The following is an 18539-nucleotide window of genomic DNA, read 5'->3' as shown; positions in this document are numbered from 1 at the left end:
GTATCCAGCATACAACCAAAACCATCTGAAACCTTCCCCAGAAGAGGAGGTGAAGCTCTTCAGTGGTGTTTTCTCTTCTCACTGATATCATTCAACTGAAATACTATGATGCATAATTAAGAATTATTAAATGCAATAATATAAAGTCAATACATCTTATGTACATGGCAAAGAAAAAGACAGAAACAAAACAAAAACATACGCAACTTTAAAAAAAAAAAAGGAGGACGTAAGCATGATAGCTAAGGTCCTCATTTCTGTAACTGGAAAAGATTGAAAACTGGGATATAGAGCTGCTTTCATACTCTACCAATGATGTATTCTCCCTGTTGTCAGCCAAATCTTCAAGCCATGCCAGGCCATTACCTGACAGGATAACCAACATCTTCTTTCCAGAAGGATCTCAACTCTGCCTCAAATTTTCAAGACGTTGCCACTGAATTAATGCTGTAATCCTCTATTCATTAAGCAATTTCTGTCGTATAAAACAAGTGCTCTGGGGACGTGGAGAACATGATAAGACAAGTCAGTCCCTTCTGAGGAACTAACTGAAGGTTTTGGAGGCGACTGGCGTAAGAGGTTGGCTGAGCCTGGTGGTGGATATTGTAGAGGGAACGTATTGCATGTAGCACTGGGTGGGGTACATAAACAATGAATTCTGTAACACTGAAAAGAAATTTTAAAAATAAATAATTCAAAAAAAAGAAATTTAAGAGAAATAAAAATTTTTCAAAAAAGACTAGTGAGTTCTGCCTTTAACTGGTGTCTGAATATCATGCAGAAACAAATGTGAACCAGGTTCAACTTTTTTCTTTCCCCTCGGAAGTAATTGTAGGACTCTCCCCATGAGGCCATATATGTAGGTTAGGAGAGAGAAAGCAGTATAGGAGGATGGGGGAATCATGGGCATGTGGAAAATACGTCATGTGACTTACTTGTGTCTTCAGGATCACTTCAGACACCATCATTTCTTCCATCAGCTGATGGAGTATCACTGTACATGCTCCACTTTATAGCTTGGACATTCAAATAACACCCGCTTCAAAATGGACAGCTCAATTTGCATGGCAGCCTGGTGACTCAGGCTTGAACCTATAGTTCCTAAGATCCAGGAACAGGCTTCCAGCTATTTCTCAAAAGAAGAATCATGATCTGCAAAGAATGGCAGGGCTTTCCTCCAAAATTTTAAAGTCCAAGACTGTGACTTACCAACAAGCATCTGCCACAGCTCTTAACAACTTGTGTGGCACAAACTGTACATGGGAATGGGCAGGGGGAGAACTTCACCATCCCTACATCCTCTATATCCATGACGATAGCACTAATCTTAGCATTTCTTCAAGGAACATGTATCAGCATAATGTCCTATTCTAGAAAGAGGTAATTATATACATCAGTGTGTTCATCCTCACAAGATACCACTACACCTCCACTAGGAATGGCTAAAATACAAAAAGGCTGACAATACCATATGCCAAGAAGCATGTACATAATGAAGAACTATTATTCATTTCCAGCTGAAATTTCACCTGCAGAAAGAACATATGTAATTAGATCCCATGGTAAGAGAGCCTGAGAAGTCCCAGGCTCCATCCTCTACAAGCTGGTGGGGATGGTGGAGTAAATTATTTTCAGGCTGTTGGATGGAGAACCAGGGGATCCCTTGATGTATTGCTCAGTCCAAGAGTAGGGAAGGAAAAGAGGAGATGAGCAGCTCAGGCAATGAGATTGAAATGAAAAGGGTACCTTCCTCCTTTTTACGCCTTTGTTCTCTTCAGGTTCTCAGTGGGTTGGAGGATACTCACCTGCACTGGGAAAGGAAAACTGTTACACAGCAGGGATCCAATGCTAATATCACCTAGAAGCACACCGATTCCTATGGAAATGAAAGGTTTCTGTGCAAGACTTGTAGACTCAGCCAGGTCTGTGCCTCTTTGTAGTGTGGGGGATGGACTCCTCTGTGACCTCAACTTTCTAAGGGGACCAAGAAATGTATCTTCATTTTTTAATATCTTCGACATTTTTTTGCTTCAAAGATGGTGTCTAAGTACCCAGTGCTTTATATATTGAGGTTTAAAATGGCAACCTGCTGTTTTATTTCAGAATATCTTAACCTTATTTCCCTTCCTCCTCTGATCCAGTGGTCCTATGAACCCAACTGCTGTTTTAATGTGGGAAGCCCATTGAATATTGTTCAATTAATATATCATTTTGCAGTAAGTGACTGTTGCCACCTGGGGTCCAGGCACATACTCTCACCCAACAAGTCACACAGAGAAGAAAGCATTTGTCGACAATGAGACAGGCACTTCAAGCAGTCAAGGGTGCTCCAAAAGGATGAGAATAGCAGGTATTTTGTCCACAGCATTTAGTATCCCAGTGCAGTGGATATTTCGGCATTGTGAATGGTTTGGCTGGATGGCAGTGTTCTCGATGCACAGGATCCTTTCAGGAATGGAAACTACTGGATCTGGAGACAGAACACAAGTCTTCTGCTCACCCTGTGGGGTCAAAGGGACTGATCTAAGAAAACCTAAGCTGAGGTTGATCAGAATTGCACCTGAAACTGAATTCCTCCATCTTGTCATTTTCCCTAAGATTCCTTCTGGGCTTGTTAAATGAGAACTGATGCCACCTCCTTAGAACTGAGGCCCTGCAGAATTCCCTGGTTGGATGTGGGGTGTGCAGGGTGCAGCCACTCTGGAAAACAGGGGTGTAGATTTCCCAAATACTTAAAAGTAGAACTACACCTTGACCCAGCAAACACATGACTGGATATTTACCCAAAGAGCACAAAAAGACTAGCTCACAGAGAACCTCACACCTGTATATTAACAGCAGCATTATTTACAATAGCCAAACTATACAAACAGCCCACGTGTCCATTCATTGATGAATGATATAAAAGATGTGGTATATAGGTAGAGAGAGTGGAACGTTACTCACTCATACAAAAGAATGAAATCATGACATTTCCAATGACTTGGATGGAGCTGGAGAGTTTTTTATGCTAAGTGTATTAGTGACTGAAAGACAAATACCATATAATTTCACTCATATATTGAATTTTAGAAATAAAATAAATGAGAAAAGGGGGGGAAAGAAAGAGAGAAAACAAGAAATATACTCTTAACTACAGATAACAGACTGATGGTTAACAGTGGGGAGGCAGATGGGTTATGTAGGCTTGGGTCTTGTTAAATATGCCCTATGTTAAATAACAGTAATTGAAATAAAAACTTAAAAAATAACTGCAAACAATGATTTTGTTCATTATCCTGAACTTCACAACATACCACAGAAGGATATTTCCATTAAACAAAGCTGATATTATTCAGGGATTTACTAATTACCACTTCTGTGAAACTGAATGGTTAAAAACAACCAAGATCCCAATTACTGAACTCCTATTACTATAAAGGGACTCAATCTGAAAAAAAAAAAAAAAAAACTAATCCTTAGATTCTTAAGGTTTTATATCTTGTAGGTTTAGGAAGTCACTTGCTTATTTTTTTAATTTACTTTTTATTTATTTTCAGGATAACAGTATTCATTATTTTTTCTTTTTTCTTTTTTTTATTAATTTATTTATTTTCAGCATGACAGTATTCATTATGTTTTTACCACACCCAGTGCTCCATGCAAATTGTGCCCTCTATAATACCCACCACCTGATACCCCGACCTCCCACCCCCTGCCCCTTCAAAACCCTCAGATTGTTTTTCAGAGTCCATAGTCTCTCATGATTCACCACCCCTTTCAATTTACCCCAACTCCCTTCTCCTCTCTAACACCCCTTGTCCTCCATGATATTTGTTATGCTCCACAATTTTTTATTTTCAGCATAACAGTATTCATTGTTTTTGCACCACACCCAGTGCTCCATGCAATCCGTGCCCTCTCTAATACCCATCACCTGGTTCCCCCAACCTGCCATCCCCTGCCCCTTCAAAACCCCCAGTTGTTTTTCAGAGTCCATAGTCTCTCATGGTTGACCTCCCCTTCCAATTTCTCCCAACTCCCTTCTCCTCCCTCCCCATGTCCTCCATGCTATTTGTTATGCTCCACAAATAAGTGAAACCATATGATCATTGACTCTCTCTGCTTGACTTTTTTCACTCAGCATCATCTCTTCCAGTCCCGTCCATGTTGCTACAAAAGTTGGGTATTCATCCTTTCTGATGGAGGCATAATACTCCATAGTGTATATGGACCACATCTTCCTTATCCATTCGTCTGTTGAAGGGCATCTTGATTCTTTTCACAGTTTGGGGACTGTGGCGATTGCTGCTATGAACTCTGGGGTACAGATGGCCCTTCTTTTCACTACATCTGTATATTTGGGGTAAATACCCAATAGTGCAATTGCAGGGTCATAGGGAAACTCTATTTTTAATTTCTTGAGGAATCTCCACACTGTTCAAGTAGGGTTAGGGAGTTACTTGCCTATTTTTAAATTTTGCTTCTTGACTATTCATTTGCTTTATTTTAACTTTTGTATAGTTGCCTTCTGTTTATGTCCTTTGTATGTGACAGAAGAATAGAACAACACAACCAGTAAACATTAACATACTCTATGTATCTCAACTCTACTCAGTTAAGTCAGTAACACAAGGAAGCTCTTATAAAGGTGCAGATGACATCCTATGAGGGGCAAGACTAAGGTCCAGTCCTGAGGCCCTGAACATGGAAGGGCTGGTCCACGTGTCAGGTGTGGTAGAAGAAATGAGACTCTGTTGGAGATGCTTCAGTGTGAAATCATGTGGTGTGTATGCTTGTCACCACTGCACTTTACATTTCAAAAATTTATGATTCTCTGTATTATGTGGTGTGTTTTTTTCTAAAATAAAACAATTTTTGACAGCTAATACAGAAAATCTGCACTCACATGTTGAGTGAGTGTTTTTAAGGTTTCAGAATAATTTGAATAGTTTCTCTCTAATTTAGGTAGAAAGAGAGAAAAATTATGTCCCAAATGTCATAACCATTAGGATTTAGAGTAATGACACTCAACTTTTTGCATTTATCCATTTTCTCCCTGACTGGTTGTGGACATAATTAACTAAAACAGTCATGACTCTCTGTGCGGTGCCAAACGGGTTGGCATTTCCTAACTCGTCTGTGTCCACACCTCACTGGCAGCTGTCCAAAGACCTTGCATCCCACATCCTGCCCAAGTGTGGTCGTTCTGAGCTCTTGGGACAGGCTGGATCCCCGCGGTGCATCTGAGAACTCATGAAGCATGGACAAGTGTCAGCTGGCCTTCCCTTGCACCTCCCATTCCTCCACAGGGAACAAGCCCGAGCTTGAGGATGCATGTTTACGATGTGTTGTTCCCCTGGTCCTCACTGCCTGACACCACACATGTATTCCAGGACCTGCTGCTTTTTTTTTCTTATTATTTTTACTTTAAATTTTATTAGTTACCACACAGTGTAATATTAGTTTCTGGAGTATAATTCACTGATTCATCCTTACGTACACTGGTAGTGTCATCAAAACCAGTGCCTTCTTTCATGCTCATCATCCATCTCTCCAATCCTCACTCATCTCCCTCCATCAATCTGTGTTTTTTTCTCTATTACTAAGACTCACTTGTGGTTGTTTCCCTCCCACAGTTTTTTCTTTTTCCCACTTCTCTCATGTTCATCTGTTTTCCTTCATAAATTCCACATATGAGTCATAAATGTGGGAAGATATTTGCACAAGACATATCTGATAAAGTTTAATATCCATAATCTATAAAGTCTTTACTACAATCAATACCCAAGAAATGCAGTTAGGGAATGGTCAGAAGAAAGGAGTAAACACTTATTGAAAGAAGACATCCAGATGACTATCAGATACATTAAAAGATGCTAAACATAAGTCATCATCAGGGAAGTACAAATCAAAACCATGGCAAGATGTCACCTCATACCTGCCTGAATGACTAAAATCCAATACCTGCTGAAGACAATTCTCAGATCAATGGCAACTTCATTAGTGATTCACATCAAATATAATTGGAAATATATATAGAGATGTGGTTTCTAGGACTAATCCTCCAAGGAAAACAGCTGACCCTCCCCTTACTGAGACAGGGGACGTTTCCCACACAATAGAAACTACAAATTTATACCAACAGAAGGGAAAGACCTCACGGTGTGTGGGCACCTTATAGTTCACAGGGAATTGATCCAAGATTCCTGTTCACCTCTGAATACAATAAATATAGTTGGATGTTGTAGCCTAAGGAGCTTAATGAGGAGCTCAAGTAAAGTAGGTAAGTATGAGGACATGTCATTTCAACAGGACAATCTGTAGTAGTTACACTAAGAGGGTAACTCCTCGCATGCTGGATAAATGGGGAAGGGAAAAGAGGAGTCCCTGTATCTCTGCAAGTATCTGTGACACCTGCTGCTGTACTGAGACCCAAAGGGTGCACTCACAGTCCCCCTGACTCAAGAACCACAGAGCTCAAGATCCAGGACAAGAGGTTGTTTGATGGTTGGTCTCCTCTCTAGGGTTTCTAGATAAATTCTCTGTTAACTTCTCCCAGACAGAAACACAGTAAACAGTTTGTAAATCTGTGGAAATAGAGAAGAGTCCTACATGTTTTGATTAAACCATCAAAATAGCAATAATCAAACTTGCCAAGGGTGAAGAATTGGGATAAATACAATTGATATCATCATGGCAATAAATATGAATGTAGAAGTACGATGATCTCCATTTCAGAAATGAAGAATTGTCTTTAACTAACAGCATACTTTCTGATCTCAGGTGTTCTGATGTTAATTGTTTAACAAATAATTCCATTCTTTTATCTTTATTGAAGTTTTCCATTGATGTGTACGGAGAGAACAGGTATAAATGCCCCTTGTGTTTGTTGGTAACCCACAGTGTCTTCAGCAGCTCTGTAAGTCTCTGTCAAGGCTTCTCGGTGTCTCTAAGTTTCTGTGACAGAAAGATCTGGTCTCCACACATCAGTCTACTGGGAATTCTGGAAATTCAGGAAGCCTAAAATCTCATGTCCACCTCTGTCCTGCAGGAGGTTTAAAGGAGCAAATAGATCCCATGGTGAGGAGCACAGACACAGACACTGGGGCTCAATTTCGCCTGCTGCCTCACCAGGAAATTCACACAACCATTCTGTGCTGCAGAGTGTACATACCCACCTGTAAAATACTGGTAAAATTGGTACCTACATCACGATGATGGGGTGCATATGTGAAAAAAGGAGGCTAATGGGTTTTAAGGGGTTTCTCTAGCAAAATTACAAAATAAAAGGGTGTGGTTTCCTCAAAGATATCATGGTGACCAAACTCCCCCAGGACCTTCAGAACTGCTCTAGGTCTCTGCCATCATGAGGATGCTACCTTGAAAATTTGTTATATACTCAAAGAACATACAAATAGGGCCTTCCCTCTGTGGACTAAAACAGCCCAGCCCTGACTGTGCAGCTGGGAGAGGAGCCCCAGCACCAGGATTTCCAGGTGTTTCAACCAGTAATCAAGACAGAACACAGACAACTCACTATGGAGTTTGTGCTTGGCTGTGTTTTCATTGTTGCTCTTTTAAAAGGTAATTCATGGTGAACAAAAGACCTTGAGTGTGAGAGCGAATATGAGTGGGAGAAACAGTGGGTCTGCAACAATTTCCTAACCAGAATGTCTTGTGTCCTCAGGTGTCGAGTGTGAGGTGTAACTCGAGGAGTCTGGGGGAGACCTGGTGAAGTGGGGGGCTCCTGAGACTCTCCTGTGCTGCCTCTGGATTCACCTTCAGGAGTTAACACATGAGCTGAGTTCTCCAGGCTCCAGGGAAGGGCCACAGTGGATCACATGGATTAGCTATGATGGAAGTAGCAAAAGCTACACTGACCCTGTGAAGGGCCGATTCAGCATCTCCAGAGGCAATGGCAAGAATATACTGTTTCTGTAGATGAACAGCCTGAGAGCTGCAGACACAGCCATGTATTACTGTGCAATGACAGAGTGAGGGGACATCAATGTGAGCCCAGACAGAAACCTCACTGTAGGAGAGGATAGGGACCACCAGAGGGTGCACACTCCTCACCAATTCTGTCTTTAAGCCCAGGAGAAGATGCAGATGGAGGTTATGGGCAAGTTTCCTGACAGGATCTGGCGATTCTTCTCCAGAGAACACTTTCTCTCAGGGCCCTCTCTGCACACATGATTCTGTGCTTACCTCTTCACTATCTGACTTCGAAAATGTATTCTAATGGGAAAACAATTATACTAAAATGCACAAATACAGAGTCACTCACGTTGTTTATTCCTGTCCCTAAATACCAATGAATCACAAATATCCTGATGCTCATCAACTGAGCTTTACAGGAAAACCCAGAGGCACATAGTATGCATCACAGTTTCACCCAGCTCAATGTGAAAACTTGATAGAAGGAGCATAAAAGTGCATTCTTCACATGAGGGCACAGAGATATCAACAATCCAAAGTAAAAGAAGAAAGGGTCTTTGGAAGAGGGTGTCACTGTCTTAAACAAATCTCAGAGCATCAATGTTAGTGGCAACATCAGAAAGCAGTGAAACCCCACCAGGTGTGTTGTGGATGTGGAGACTGAACATTAAACACACTCACCCACACAAACTCACACAAAAGTATAAAACCTTCATCGCTTTTACTTAATTAGCAAGGGTGGTCCTAAGACAGAAATACACAGAATACAAGAAGACCTCAAAAAGCAAGAAAAATCTAAAAGACACCACCTAACATTACATCTAAAGAAGTTAGAGAAAGTACAATGACTAAATACAGAAGAAGGAAGGAAATACTAAAGACTAGAGCAGAAATAAATAATATAAAAACCAAAAAATGACAGGACAGATTTTAAAAACCAAGGTCTAGTTCTTTGGAAGAAAATAAAATAAAATTTAGAAACCTCTGCGTAGATTTATCAAAAAGATAAGAGAAAGCCCCAAATAAATAAAACCAGAGGAGTGTCTGGGTGGCTCCTTGGGTTAAGCCTCTGCCTTTGGCTCAGTTCATGATCTCAGGGTCCTGGGATCGAGTCCCGCATCGGGCTCTCTGCTCAGCGGGGAGCCTGCTTCCCCCTCTCTCTGTCTGTCTCTCTGCCTACTTGTGATCTCTGTCTGTCAAATAAATAAATAAAATCTTAAAAATAAATAAATAAAGATTCACACACCTGTACCCCTGGGGATAAAAATATATGTTTATAAAAAATAAAAAATTAATTAAAAAATAAATAAATAAAACCAGAAATCAATATGTTTCTCTGTGAAACAAACGTGGTTTTGGAGGGGTGGGGTCAGGGGATGGGGTAACTTGGGGATGGGAGATAAGGAGGGCACATGCTGGGAAGAGCAGTGGCTGTTATACACAAATAATGAATTGTTGAACACTACATTAAAAATTAATGATGTAAAAAAAAACTAATGATGAACTATTTGGTAGCTAATTGAACATAATTTTAAAAAGAATTTAAGCAAAAAAAAAAAAATTAAGCAGATAATGTTGTGAGAAAATAAATAAATAAAGCTATAATTCTAGGATGGACATTCCCTAATCCAAATCCTGAAAGTATAGTAAAAATTTTGTGTTTAAACTAGAGGTGGCTATGGGGGATGGGGTAACTGGCTGATGGACATTAAGGAGGGCACTTGATGGAATGAGCACTCGGTGTTATATGCAACCAATAAATCACTAAATCTACCTCTGAAACCAGTAAAGCCCTGTGTGTTAACTGAACTGAATTTAAATTAAAATAATTTAAAGCATAATATAAGAAATCAGTCTGATCAAGTGTGTCATTCAAAGTCCTTGTATTGAAAAATGCCAGTTAAATTTTCATTGGGATGGCACTGAAAGTACAGATTGTTCTGGGCAGTATAGATATTTTAACAATGTTTATTCTTCCAATCCATGAGCATGGAACATTTTTCATTACTTTGTGCTGGAACAAAAAATCCCAAAAACTTGTATGGAATAAGACAACACCCATAATTGCTAAGGAAACGATGAAAAGAAAAACCAAGCTGGAGGCATCATGTTTCCTGATTTCAAGATATACTACAAACTTATTGTCACAAAGAGATCATGGTACTGGCACAAACACAGAAACATAGACAAATGGAACAGAATAGAGAGCCCAGTAATGGACCTGCAACTCTATGATCAAATAAACTTCAACAGAACAGGAAAAGATATCCAGGGGGGCGTAAGGGAAACAGTCTCTTCAATAAATGGTGCTGGGCCAGTCAGAGAGGCTAAAATCAACAAGTCAGGAAATGACAGATGCTGGCGAGGATGTGGAGAAAGGGGAACCCTCCTACACTGTTGGTGGGAATGCAAGCTGGTGCAACCACTCTGGAAAACAGCACGGAGGTTCCTCAAAATGTTGAAAATAGAACTGCCCTATGACCCAGCAATTGCACTACTGGGTATTTACCCTAAAGATACAAACGTAGTGATCCAAAGGGGCACGTGCACCCGAATGTTTATAGCAGCAATGTCCACAATAGCCAAACTATGGAAAGAACCTAGATGTCCATCAACAGATGAATGGATCAAGAAGATGTGGTATATATACACAATGGAATACTATGCAGCCATCAAAAGAAATGAAATCTTGCCATTTGCGACAACATGGATGGAACTAGAGCGTATCATGCTTAGTGAAATAAGTCAAGCAGAGAAAGACAACTATCATATGATCTCCCTGATATGAGGAAGTGGTGATGCAACATGGGGGTTAAGTGGGTAGGAGGAGAAACAATGAAACAAGATGGAATTGGGAGGGAGACAAACCATAAGTGACTCTTAATCTCACAAAACAAACTGAGGGTTGCTGGGGGGGAGGGGGGTTGGGAGAAGGGGGGGTGAGGTTATGGACATTGGGGAGGGTATGTGCTTTGGTGAGTGCTGTGAAGTGTGTAAACCTGGCGAGAATCACCTTACAAAGTTGTGTTATATACTGATTTCCATGAGGTGTGCCCCTGTCATTGAATGTTCTGTTGTCAACCCATGTCTGACTTGAAACCCACCTGCATCTGTGACTCTTCCTGGTGTCATGATGGTAGGGTCCACATGCTGTGCTCAATACTGGAAACACTCAACGGCACCCACATTACCTGTTGACATTTTCACTCTTTAGTTGTCTGCAATACTTTTTCTAATGGTTCTCTACACTAACCAGGGAATACGACCTACTATCCAGCCAGAGTTGTCGTTGGTAATGTCCACACCATCAGAGGCTCCTGGGCACCCCAAATGTCTGTTGCCTAGAATCCCACCTCCACCCATATAAACATAAGCACATATGTTACACATTCTTCACTTTGAGCTGGTCTCTGTTCAGGTCCACACACACCCTGAGTGTCATGTACACTCATCAAGGCTATTGCCAATAACCACAGAGATGACTCTGGCCGAATGCAGAAATAACAAAATATTAGAAACTAGAAAATGCAACTCCATGAAACATGATTCTCTATTTCAGGTAATCTCTAGAACAAGCAAAATCATCCTGTCCCCATTACAGGTGGGGTTCCACATTCCTCATGAGCCTGACATTCTGTCCTACAGGTGGTCCATGGATGCAGTACATCCTGTGGCAGGAGCACAGAAAAGATCATGGGGTCGCTCTTACCCTGTACATACTCTAGACTCCTCAAAAAACATCTAAAATTCTAGGTATACACTCACATCTCTTAATGGGGTCACCTGAAATCTACGCCTAAAGATTTCTGAGCGTGTGAAAATGGTAGCATACAGAGGTTAAGCCTGTGCTCTGGAAAATCATATAATAAAAAATCTTATTTTCCATAAAGCTGTCAATATCACGAAAGCAAATGCAATAACACCTGCTCTGTTGACTGCCCTCTCTGTTCATATAGACCCCAAGATGAATATATACCCAGAGGCCATGCAAATAGGGCCTTTGCTCTGCTGATTAAAGCAGCCAAACCCTAACCCTGCAGCTGGGAGAGGAGCCCCAGCCCCCATACTTCCAGGTGTTCCCATTCACTAATCAGGACAGGATAAAGAAAACTCACCATGGAGCTTGTGCTTGGCTGGGTTTTCCTTGTTGCTCTTTTAAAAGGTAATTTTCAGAGAATAAGAGACCTTGAGTGTAAGACTGGATACGAGTGAGAGAAACCATGGCTGTGTGATAGTTTTCTGACCATGATGTCTTGTGTCTGCAGGTGTCCAGTGTGAGGTGCAGCTGGTGGAATCTGGGGGAGACCTGGTGAAACCTGGGGGGTCCCTGAGACTTTCCTGTGCAGCCTCTGAATTCACCTTCAGTAGCTACTGGATGAGTTGGGTCCACCAGGCTCCAGGGAAGGGGCTGCAGTGGGTCCCAAGTATTAGCAATACTGGTAGTAACACATACTATGCAGACTGTGAAGGGCCGATTCACCATCTCCAGAGACAACGGCAAGAACACGCTGTATCTGCAGATGAACAGCCTGAGAGCTGAGGACATGGCTGTGTATTATTGTGCAACGGACACAGTGAGAGGACATCAGTGTGAGCCCAGACACAAACCTCTCTGTAGGAGGGGATCTGGACCTCCAGGGGAGCACACCACTCACCAGTTCTGTCTTTAGGCCCCAAGAACAGGTGCAGCTGGAGGATATGAGCAAGTTTCCTGTCAGGGTCTTTGACCTCCATGCCTGCAAGCTTTTTCCCCAAGGGAGCCTCTCTGGACACATGATTCTGTGCTTCCTCTTCAATCTCTGACTTGGAGATTTGGGACAACAACTATAATAACATGCACAAAGGACTGTGTCACTTACACTGGCTTGTTCTGTCCCAAAATACCAAAGAATTATAAATATCTCCATGAGTGTCATCTAAAACTTACAGGAATCCCAGCTACACTCTCTGTTAATCAGAGGACCACCCAGCTCAAACCCAGCTAAAGCTTGTTAGAAGCAGTGTAAAGTTCATGCTGGATGTGAGCCTACAGAGGCATCAATAATCCAAAGCAAGAGGGGGGCCTGGGTGGCTCAGTGAGTTAAGCTGCTGCCTTCGGCTCAGGTCATGATCTCAGGGTCCTGGGATTGAGCCCCCCATTGGGCTCTCTGCTCAGCAGGGAGCCTGATTCCTCCTCTCTCTCTGCCTACCTCTCTGTCTGCTTGTGATCTCTTTCTGTCAAATAAATAAGTAAAATCTTCTTTAAAAATCCAAAGCAAGAGAATTAAGAGCCATGGTACTGTCTCTATTTTGAACAATACTCACAGTATCAATGCTAATCACAGTGTGGGAAAGAGGAGGAAACCAGAACTAGAATTTTGTGTGCATACAGAGTCTGAAGATTACACACACACACACACACACACACACACGAATATAAAACATTTTTAAATTTTATTTTATATTTTCAGTGTTCCAAGATTCATTGTTTATGCACCACACCCAGTGCTCCAAGCAATCCGTGCCCTCCATAATACCCACCACCAGGCTCCTCCAACATCCCACCCCCCGCCCCTTCAAAACCCTCAGATTGTTCTTCAGCCTTTCATGGTTCGTCTGCCCTGCGTCTCCCCCAACTCCCTTCTCGCTTTCACTCACTGTCCTCCGTGTTATTCTTTATGCTTCATAAGTAAGTGAAATTATATGATAATTGACTCTCTCTGCTGATTTATTTCACTCAGCATAATCGCTTCCAGTCCCATCCATGTTGCTACAAATGTTGGGTATTCATCCTTTCTGATGGAGGCATAATACTCCATAGTGTATATGGACCACATCTTCCTTATCCATTCGTGCGTTGAAGGGCATCTTGGTTCTTTCCACAGTTTGTTGACTGTGGCCATTGCTGCTATAAACACTGGGGTACAGAGGGCCCTTCTTTTAACGACATCTCTATCTTTGGTGTAACTAATCAGTAGTGCTATTGGAGGTTCATATTGTAGCTCTATTTTTAATTTCTTAAGGAAATTCCACACTGTTTTCCAAAGAGGCTGCACCAACTTGCATTCCTACCAAAAGTGTAAGAGGGTTCCCCTTTCCCTACAATCTCTCCAACATTGTTGTTTCTTGCCTTGTCACTTATTTTTTTTATTTTATTTTTTCAGTGTTCTGAGAATCATTGTTTATACCTTGTCATTTCTGCCATTCTAACTGGTAAAAGGTGGTATCTCAGGATGGTTTTGATATGAATTTCCCTGATGGCTAATGAGAATGAACACTTTCTCATGTACTAGTTGACTATTTGTATGTCTCCTATGGAGAAGTGTCTGTTCATGGCTTCTTCGATTTTTTTTTTAATTTTTTAAATTTATTTTCAGTGTAACAGTATTCATTGTTTTTGCACCACACCCAATGCTCCATGCAATCCGTGCCCTCTATAATACCCACCACCTGGTACCCCGACCTCCCACCCCCTGCCCCTTCAAAACCCTCAGATTGTTTTTCAGAGTCCATAGTCTCTCATGGTTCACCTCCCCTTCCAATTTCCCTCAACTCCCTTCTCCTCTCTAACTCCCCTTGTCCTCCATGCTATTTGTTATGCTCCACAAATAAGTGAAACCATATGATAATTGACTCTCTCTGCTTGACTGATTTCACTCAGCATAATCTCTTCCAGTCCCATCCATGTTGCTACAAAAGTTGAGTATTCATCCTTTCTGATGGAGGCATAATATTCCATAGCGTATATGGACGCTTCTGCCCATTTTTTGACATGATTATCTCTTTTCAGGTGTTGATTTTGAGATGTTCTGTATAGGTCTTGGATATCATCACTTTGTAGTATCATTTGTAAATATCTTCTCCCATCCCATGCATTCCCTCCTTGTTTTGTTGATTGTTTCCTTTGTTATACAGAAGGATTTTATCTCGATGAAGTCCCAAAAGATCATTTTGCTTTTGTTTCCTTTGCCTTTGGAGACATGTCTTGAAAGAAGTTGCTGTGGCCAATGTCAAAGAGGATACTGTCTATGTTTTACTCTAGGATTCTGATAGATTCCTGTATCACATTGACGTTTTTCATCCATTTTGAGTTTATATTTGTATGGTGTAAGCAAATGGTCGAGTTTCATTCTTCTGTATATAACTGTCCAATTTTCCCAGCACCATTTATTGAAGAGACCCTCTTTTTTCCATTGGCTATTTTTTCCTACTTTGTCAAATACCTGACTGTAGACTTGAGGATACATATCTGGGCTCTCTACTCTGTTCCACTGGTCTAAGTGTCATTTTTTGTGCCAGTACCATGCTGTCTTGGTGATTGAAGCTCTGTAATATAGCTAGAAATCAGGCAATGTGATGCCCCCAACTTTGTTTCCCCTTTTCAACATTTCCTTCTTGATTTGGGATCTTTTCTGATTCCAGGCAAATTACAGGATTGTTTGTTCTAGCACATCAAAAAATGACTAGGGTATTTAGATCATTATTGAAATTATAGGTTCTTCTTGGCAACATAGATATATTAACCATATTTATTTATTCTTCAAAACCATGAGCATGATATGTTTTTCCATCTTTTTTATGTTTACTATAATACTTTTTTTCATAAATTAATTTATTTATTTTCAGAAAAACAGTATTCATTATTTTTTCCTTTTTATAAATTTTTTCAATTTATTTATTTTCAGAAAAACAGTATTCATTATTTTTTCACCACACCCAGTGCTCCATGCAATCGTGCCCTCTATAATACCCACAATCCGGCACCCCAACCTCCCACCCCCCCCCACCACCACTTCAAACCCCTCAGATTGCTTTCGGAGTCTATAGTCTCTCATGGTTCACCTCCCCTTCCGATTACTCCCAACTCCATTCTCCTCTCTAACACCCCCTGTCCTCCATGCTATTTGTTATGCTCCACAAATAAGTGAAACCATATGATAATTGACTCTCTCTGCTTGACTTATTTCACTCAGCATAATCTCTTCCAGTCCCGTCCATGATGCTACAAAAGTTGGGTATTTGTCCTTTCTGATGGAGGCATCATACTCCATAGCGTTTATGGACGAAGTGCCCTCTTTTTTATTTAGAAAATGTTTATTTGCCAGATTTTTTTGAATTTTATTTTTTATAAACATATAATGTGTTCTTATCCCCAGGGGTACAGGTCTGTGAATTGCCAGGTTTACACACTTCACAGCACTCACCATAGCACATACCCTCCCCAATGTCCATAATCCCACACCTTTCTCCCAAACCCCCTCCCCCCAGCAACCCTCAGTTTGTTTTTGTGATATTAAGAGTCACTTATGGTTTTTCACCCTCCCAATCCCATCTTGTTTCATTCATTCTTCTCTTACCCCCTTAAACCCCCATGTTGCATCTCCAATTCCTCATATCAGGGAGATCATATGATAGTTGTCTTTCTTTGCTTGACTTATTTCGCTAAGCATGATATGCTCTAGTTACATCCACATCGTCACAAATGGCAAGATTTCATTTCTTTTGATGGCTGCATAGTATTCCGTTGTGTATATATACCATTTCTTCTTTATCTATTCATCTGTTGATGGACATCTAGGTTCTTTCCATAGTTTGGCTATTGTGGACATTGCTGCTATAAACATTCAGGTGAACATGCCCCTTCAGATCACTACGTTTGCATCTATAGGGTAAACACCCAGTAGTGCAATTGCTGGATCATAGGGTAGTTCTGTTTTCAACATTTTGAGGAACCTCTAAGCTGTATTCCAGAGTGGTTGCACCAGCTTGCATTCCCACCAACAGTGTAGGAGGGTTCCCCTTTCTCCGCATTCTCACCAGCATCTGTCATTTCCTGACTTATTAATTTTAGGCGTTCTGACTGGTGTGAGATGGTATCTCATTGTGGTTTTGATTTGTATTTCCCTGATGCTGAGTGATATGGAGCACTTTTTCATGTTTCAGTTGGCCATCTGGATGTCTTCTTTGCAGAAATGTCTGTTCATGTCTTCTGCCCAATTCTTGATTGGATTATTTGTTCTTTGGGTGTTGAGTTTGATAAGTTCTTTATAGATTTTGGCCACTAACCCTTTATCTGATATGTCGTTTGCAAATATCTTCTACCATTCTGTCAGTTGTCTTTTGGTTTTATTAACTGTTTTCTTTGCTGTGCGAAAGCTTTTGATCTTGATGAAATCCCAATAGTTCATTTGTGTCCTTCCTTCCCTTGCCTTTGGTGATGCTCCTATGAAAATGTTGCTGAGATGAGGTCGAAGAGGTTGCTGCCTGTGTTCTCCTCAAGGATTTTGATGGATTCCTTTCGCACATGAGGTCCTTCATCCATTTTGTGTCTATTTTTGTGTGTGGTATAAGGAAATGGTCCAATTTCATTTTTCTGCATGTGGCTATCCAATTTTCCCAACACCATTTATTGAAGAGGCTGTCTTATTTCCATTGGACATTCTTTCCTGCTTTGTCAAAGATTAGTTGACCATCGAGTTGAGGGTCTATTTCTGGGCTCTCCATTCTGTTCCATTGATCTATGTGTCTGCTTTTGTGCCAGTACCATGCTGTCTTGATGATGACAGCTTTGTAATAGAGCTTGAAGTCCGGAATTGTGATGCCACCAACGTTGGATTTCTCTTTCAATATTCCTTTGGCTATTCGAGGTCTTTTCTGGTTCCATATAAATCTAAGTGTTATTCGTTCCATTTATTTGAAACAAATGGATGGTATATTGATAGGAATTGCATTAAATGTGTAGATTGCTTTAGGTAGCATAGACATTTTCACAATATTTGTTCTTCCAATCCAGGAGCATGAAACATTTTTTGGTTTCTTTGTGTCTTCCTCAATTTCTTTCATGAGTACTTTATAGTTTTCTGAGGATAGATTCTTAGCCTCTTTGGTTAGGTTTATTCCTAGGTATCTTATAGTTTTGTGTGCAATTGTCAATGGGATTGACTCCTTGATTTCTCTTTCTTCTGTCTTGTTGTTGGTGTAGAGAAATGCAAATGATTTCTGTGCATTGATTTTTTATCCTGACAATTTACTGAATTCCTGTACAAGTTCTAGGAGCTTTGGAGTGGAGTCTTTTGGGTTTTCCACATAGAGTATCATATCATCTGCGAAGAGTGATAGTTTGACTTCTTTGCCAATTTGAATGCTTTTAATTTCCTTTCATTGTCTGATTGCTGAGGCTAGGACTTCTAGTACTATGTTGAATAGCAGTGGTGGTAATGGACATCCTTGCCGTGTTCCTGACCTTAGTGGAAAATATTTCAGTTTTTCTCCATTGAGAATGATATTTGCGGTGGGTTTTTCATAGATGGCTTGGATAATTTGAGGTATGTGCCCTCTATCCCTACACTTTGAAGAGTTTTGATCAGGAAGGGATGCTGTACTTTGTCAAATAATTTTTCAGTATCTATTGAGATTATCATATGGGTCTTGCTTTTTCTTTTATTAATGTGTTGTATCACAATGATTGATTTGTGTATGTTGAATGAACCTTGCAGCCCTGGAATAAATCCCACTTGGTCGTGGTGAATAATCCTTTTAATGTACTGTTGGATCTTATTGGCTAGTATTTTGGTAAGAATTTTCGCATCTGTGTTCATCAAGGATATTGGTCTGTAGTTCTCTTTTTTGATGGGATCCTT

General features: G+C 40.7%; 1 gene segment (V, D, J or C); it reads left to right on the top strand.

The window, feature by feature from the left end:
* LOC123390501 overlaps positions 1-12494 on the top strand; it is an 85888-nt gene extending 73394 nt beyond the window's left edge. Inside the window, 1 exon segment of the V gene segment in view lies at positions 12186-12494. Coding sequence covers positions 12186-12460 — 275 coding nt within the window.
* Positions 12495-18539: the final 6045 nt, after the last annotated feature.

This window comes from Mustela putorius, unplaced genomic scaffold (assembly GCF_011764305.1).
Source record: "Mustela putorius furo isolate JIRA1106 unplaced genomic scaffold, ASM1176430v1.1 tig00000129_pilon_pilon_pilon, whole genome shotgun sequence".
Taxonomy (NCBI): Eukaryota; Metazoa; Chordata; class Mammalia; order Carnivora; family Mustelidae; genus Mustela; species Mustela putorius.
The sequence above is the reverse complement of the archived record's forward strand: the minus strand, read 5'-3'. Positions and strand labels throughout refer to the sequence as shown.